Below are 6097 nucleotides of genomic sequence, written 5' to 3'. Positions count from 1 at the left end.
GTGATGAAAGAGCTCAAATTGTAGATCCCTATCTATAAATATTGGCAAAGTGCCGACATTTCTAAGAAAAATATTGATTTAGTATTAATTATGATGAATTCAAATGACTATTACAAAGTAAATATATGGTTTCGCAAAACTGTTAGAACAAATAATAGAAAACAATATTAGAAGTTGTTAATGCTAAGAAATCTAAAAATAAACCTTTCAAAACAGTTTTTAATAATATCTATTAGTTTAGCAATCATCTACAAACGTGACAATAAAATAAATATAATTTCTAAATTGTTTGTTTTAAAGCGCCATCTATCTTAAAGAACAATAATTAGTAAGTCAACGGAACACGTTCCAAAACAAGTTGATAGTTCGGGTTCTCAATTCGAGATGGCGCTGTATACAATTAATTTACCAAACATTTTTATATTAACTCCTGTATCAATTCATTATTTAAAATGTTTTAATTTTTAAAATATGTACATATACTATAAATAATTATGTATTTTTATTAAATTTACGAGACCCTGACCCTACTATGACATTCGCAAAAGTATTTCACGGTTTATTAAGCCAACTGAAGATAACTGGCCCATTCCAACGTTTATCAGTTCACACAGTCGATCTGACTGGGCCAATGTCATTTGAGGTTACGCTCATAATTACATTACACACGTTAGTATATACCTACTTGATTCACAAAGGTCTAAATTGCCACAGGAAGCTCGTGGTCTGTCTGTCCCGGTTTCCGTTTTTTTGTCCACACACGTAATGATTGTTTAAGCTTTGTTCGAGGTAACTAATGCTTGTTGATAAACAGACAATGCTTTGAATACAATTTAGACTGTGGTTTTTATCTGTGGATCGACTTTTATAACAAAAATAGAAGTTTTAATGTAGTTGAGTAGTAAGATGAGAGGCTATCGTATGGTTCGTATGATTTTTTGTACTATCGTATGATTTATAAATGGATAATTAAGAAAGTAAATAAATTAACTAAATTGTAGAACACCTCATAAATAACAGAACTTCATAACAGATTCATTGATTGCCTCAAAAATTGTTTTTAACCGATTTAAATTTCTAAAGGAAGAGGTTTCTTATTTGTTCGAATGTCTTATGGTTTAGGAACATAAAATACTGAGGACAGGATGTCAAGTTTAATGTTCAACATATTGAAAAACTGATGGTCGTTGGGGTAGGTAAAGGTAGGGTTGGGTGGGTGTGCTCCGTGGAAAAGTTGGTGACGATATTTAAAAAGGGATGGGTAATATGAGACGATAAATTAAAGATCAAGCAAAATATCCTGGCATTGGAGAAGCTTTTTGTCAGCAATCAGACGGAAAAGGGGTGAGACTTAACAATGAACAATAAAGTCTTTAACGAAAACAATAATTATTATCAATAAAAAAAACTAGTCAAACAAAATAATACTGCATTTAATCACAGGTACATCATAACTGTCGCGCCTAAAACCAGAGCTAGCGCGCTCTTGCGGACGGTGGCAGAGTTACACTCGTTGTCGAAGCACTGACAGACAGTTTCGAGATGGTCTTCATTGTCAGCCTTGTAACAGTCGCGGTGGTGGCGCACCCAGCCGCAGCTGCGGGTCACACGGACTTCAGGCTCGTAGCCTTTGTGGAGAACTGGAAAATGAGGATGAACAGGATAATTAGCCATTGATGCCACCTATGAACATCAGAGGCAACGCTCTTGTAACTTCCTTAGCCTCTTGGGAGAAGATTTTTAATTTAAACTAGCAAACTCGGCGAAATCCGTTTCGCTACCAATGATTTTGCCTGTTTTCTTGCTTGTTTGTTCTCTTGAATTTTTACTGTTTTTTGCAACCAACTTCACGAAGCTCAAAACCTTTCCAATGAATTCCGTGGAAATCGGTTCGTGCGTTCTAGAATTATAGCGTCAGGAAAGAACACCCGACTTATTTTTATATTATAGGTGAAGATTTTATGAATTAAAAAGGTTCGTATTTCAGATAAGTTTTCAATATCAACCTTTTCAGTTCAATTTTATCGCACTCTTACGGCTGGAGTTCAATTATATAATTTAAATGCTCGTATGTTTAGTTGTGGCCCTCAAATAAGTATTTAATTGGCAATAAAGTGAATAATGTTTATTGGACAACAATGGCCGTCCTATATTGGAAGTTAATCGTCACAGTTGCTGAATAAATGTGTGGGTAGTGGAATACCTACATCTTGATACTTCCTTTTTGGTTTAGGATAGGAACAGTAATAAGAAATGTCCATATTCCTTTCACTCCTTCATTAAAATGTTTTTCATCCAACCTGATACTACGGGTTCTACACCAAAATTAAAGTAGAAAGATGTACCCTAGGTATTTCACTACCCATACATATGTCTATTTAGTAACTGTGATGAAAAGAAGGAACTAGGCAAGTTTTGTAGATAATTACAAGATCTGCTACGACTTTCCAGTTTCATCATATTGGTATATCAAGTAATTGGGAATTCATAACACTTTAAATTCACACCATTCATCCTGAAGAAAGTCCAGCTCTTCACATTGGGTTAGGATGAACCAATTTTAGATTTCAAAGTTACTAAAGTCAACTTACTGGTCTGAATAATCTTCCTGCAAAAGAATTCGTTATTGGCGGAGTAGATGCCGCGGCCACACTCCGTGATTGGCAGGAAGTTGTTGATGGTCTCTTTGTCGTAGATCGTGGGGTCCAGGCACATGGAGTTGTTCATACTGTTGCACTCGAAACAACGAATTGACGCCGCTGGAGAAAATAAGAGATATGATGAGTGGGAATGATAATGTTGTTTATTTTTTTTGTTAGATCCTTGACTACTGTAAAGCTACCAGTATTCTGGTGCTGGAGATAGCAAAATAAAGGTGTATATAATGGCTAAATTGTTTTATTAAAAATGGATTTGGGTTTGTCTTCTTTTTATGAAGGTTAAAATGTATAACTGGACTTATCATGAGTTACTTCACTTGAAGAAAAATAAAATTATGACATAAAACTTAATATATATTTATAAAAATATTATTTTAGTTAACATTCAACAAAAACAAAAAGCAATCATCAAGAAGACTCCACAATTAAAACTATCAATAAATAAAAAAAAATCAAAATGAACGTACCACATTTGAAAAAGATCATGAATACCGCGCACACTTTTAGCAACTTTTTCAACATTTTTATTTTATCAAATTAACTTTAACACAAGATGCGAATCGATTAATGGGGTTTTAAATGTATAGCGAGTTGGACACCGGACAGTTGACCACTAACTGTTTACATTTACTTGCGATTCTCGTATAAAATTGCGGCGCAGTCTTATTCCGCGTTATCGGAAGCCAATTGACGCCACGGTCAACTTTTATTTATATCAGATAGGATGCAAAGATGCTTTGGATTCTAACTGACTTTAATTTACATATTACCGTTACGAACCTAATACTTGATTAAATAAATAAGACCGACACAATCCGGTATCGGTAGAATAGAAATCTTTTACTTTCACCCTTAGTCTACCTGAGAATGACCTGAAGGCTTACTCTTGAAACCAATTTCAATGTGTAGTTAAAATAGCATTCAGAGTACGGAATATAACGCCAAACTCAATATGATTTAGTTCATTCAATACCCCTCACACAGTTCATAAAAGCAGCATTTAATAAAGCCTTTAAGCTACGACCTATAATTAAGGCAAACCTTCGTGTGTAGAGGAAACCCAGAGATCAATACTAGACTGTTAAAAATGTTGATTATGATGATAAATAATTCAGCAGGTTACAGAAAGACAGTTTAATTTTATCAATATACTCACTTATATTTGATTTCTCTATAACATAATCTTATAATACAATGCCGTAAGTATAACGATAACCTTTGATTCAACAAGGATTTATATCACTTATGTAAGTGGTATTATTGAAACTTATTTACAAACATTTTGTAATCCAGAGAAGATTAATAATAACATTTCATTTGTAATAAATAGATACTCTACATTACTTTACAGATCTTCTTTCAAAAGACACAATTTTTCCCAAAATCTTTTATTTACATTTACACAGATATAATTATATTAAAGAGTAAAAGTTCAGACCTTTAAAATCGTCTCATATAGAAGCATCAAACTATCTCTCCCCGCCACGTCCTAAACGCGGTGAGAAGAGTGGCAACAGCTGCAAGAGCTGTCACTTTGACGTATTCGAGCGTTGTTGCCGCATTGCAGAGGTCCCCAAAGCACTGACAGACGGTCTCCAAATGGTCCATATTGTCAGCTTTGTAGCATTCCCTCTTGCTTCTCACCCAGCCACAGCCGCGAGTGATTCGAACTTCGGGCGTCTGATCTGGATGTAAGACTGGAAAAGAAGGAGAATATTTGATAAATGCTCTATATGATAATAAGGATAATTATATTAATGTTTCATTAATCGAAAGACTGGTCTTCGTTTGAAGAGCTCTAGTTTTTATTCCTTGATCGAGCAAAATATAAACAGAATTTTACGGTTTTTCAAAATTCATAGGACCTAATAGTATGGAGCTATCACGGTTTTAATATATCTTGAGGATTTTTTTTATTTTTTTGAGTGGGGATAATTATCCAATGGCTTCTCCCGCCTTGAGCTAGGCCAGAGGTAGTGTCAGACTGTAACTGACTAAAAACCACCCCGTTCCTACTTCTACTTTTCGAGCTAGAGCCTCAGAAACCCACTAGGTAGTCCGCAGCTCCGGACAATATCTTGAGAAGAATAATTTAACGTTGCGTCACCAAAAAAAAAAAACAGAATAAGGACGTCTACACGCACTGATAATCACGCAGTTGGTTAATCACCACATCTCTATGGCATGGTCATCTATAGCGAAATGTTACCGCTCTGTAACTAGTACATTGTTGTCCTATTGTACCTATAATAACTGGTACTTACCTACGCTGCACTGCATGTATCTAGTTTGCATTTCCGTTTGCACTTGTTATTAAATGCATGCTTACTTATTTACATAATATTTATTGTACTGCAGTTAATAAGATTGAACTTGTGGTTTTTTTTTTTGTGAAAGTACGGCTGTCTGTCAGTCTGTCTATCGTAGTGACTATATGCTACTATAGGCATCACCTTGTTCTAAAGGACTCATAACATAACCTTTTTCTATACTAAATTGAAACCGGCAAAGTTTTGACAAAATTCAGTATTTAGACCGAATTTGAAGTTAACGCCATCTGTCTTCCACAACCTACAACATTTTGGATTACATTTTCTTATTACTTTTTAAAAGAGAAGAAGGACTTACTTGTCTGTGTAATCTTTCGGCAGAAGAATTCCCTTTTGTCAATGGTATTGGAGAGACCCTCTCTGCAGTCAACGATGGGTATGATAGCTTGCATCTTTGGAATATGCATCTCTAAACACGCTGAGTTATTGTGACTGTTGCAGTGAAAACATTTGATTGCTTCACCTGAAAGTTAGAAAATCTTACATTAGTTACGTTATACATTTATTTTTAACTTAATTAAATTAAATATTGCAAGAAAGACAATTACATAAATGGTCTGGTACCTAGTAGCTACGTACAACATAGGTGTATTTAAAAGAAAGTTTAGTAAAATATAAATTGTTTAAAATTATACTTACATGTGTTAGAAAGCAATAAAGACAGCAAAATGCTTAAAACAATATTGCTAGCAGGTTCAAAAGACATTTTGATTTAAATTTCTTCTAAGCGCCTATTAAAATACTGCGAGCAACAAGTTTTAAAGTAACAGCTTATGTTTACTTTTTGATCAGGCGTCGTTAGAATTTTATATAATTTATTCAGTTCGTACAACTTAAGACTTACTGAAGACAAATAAAATTATACTTTTTTTTTATTAAATTCGTTCTACGTCTTCGGAGATGTTTCACAGACTGTGATCTTGTTCGTTTTACTTGAGTTTATAAGTCGTCAGTTATTTAGAGTAGTTGGCACACAAAGGACTGCAACTGGATAGGTTTGGTTTCAATCCCGTCGTGGAAAGGAGTCTAGGGTTGGAAGGAAACATCAATGGAGCTAACTGTTAGTTATAGAGGTGAATTCTTGTATAAACTGATTATGGACGGAGA

General features: G+C 34.4%; 2 protein-coding genes across 2 annotated transcripts; both read right to left on the bottom strand.

Annotated features, from left to right (window-relative positions):
* Positions 1-1417: 1417 nt before the first annotated feature.
* LOC118271829 (uncharacterized) lies at positions 1418-3306 on the bottom strand. The gene is made up of 3 exons (XM_035588066.2): positions 3128-3306; positions 2592-2759; positions 1418-1640 (listed from the first exon to the last, which is right to left on the bottom strand). The coding sequence occupies exons 1-3, from the start codon at positions 3180-3182 to the stop codon at positions 1438-1440; spliced, it is 426 nt and encodes a 141-aa protein (XP_035443959.2). The 5' UTR covers positions 3183-3306; the 3' UTR covers positions 1418-1437.
* A 544-nt stretch (positions 3307-3850) lies between these two features.
* Positions 3851-5778, bottom strand: LOC118271828 (uncharacterized). The gene is made up of 3 exons (XM_035588064.2): positions 5630-5778; positions 5289-5453; positions 3851-4357 (listed from the first exon to the last, which is right to left on the bottom strand). The coding sequence occupies exons 1-3, from the start codon at positions 5694-5696 to the stop codon at positions 4125-4127; spliced, it is 465 nt and encodes a 154-aa protein (XP_035443957.2). The 5' UTR covers positions 5697-5778; the 3' UTR covers positions 3851-4124.
* Between the last annotated feature and the right edge of the window lie 319 nt (positions 5779-6097).

This window comes from Spodoptera frugiperda, chromosome 5, assembly GCF_023101765.2.
Source record: "Spodoptera frugiperda isolate SF20-4 chromosome 5, AGI-APGP_CSIRO_Sfru_2.0, whole genome shotgun sequence".
Lineage (NCBI taxonomy): Eukaryota > Metazoa > Arthropoda > Insecta > Lepidoptera > Noctuidae > Spodoptera > Spodoptera frugiperda.
The sequence above is the reverse complement of the archived record's forward strand: the minus strand, read 5'-3'. Positions and strand labels throughout refer to the sequence as shown.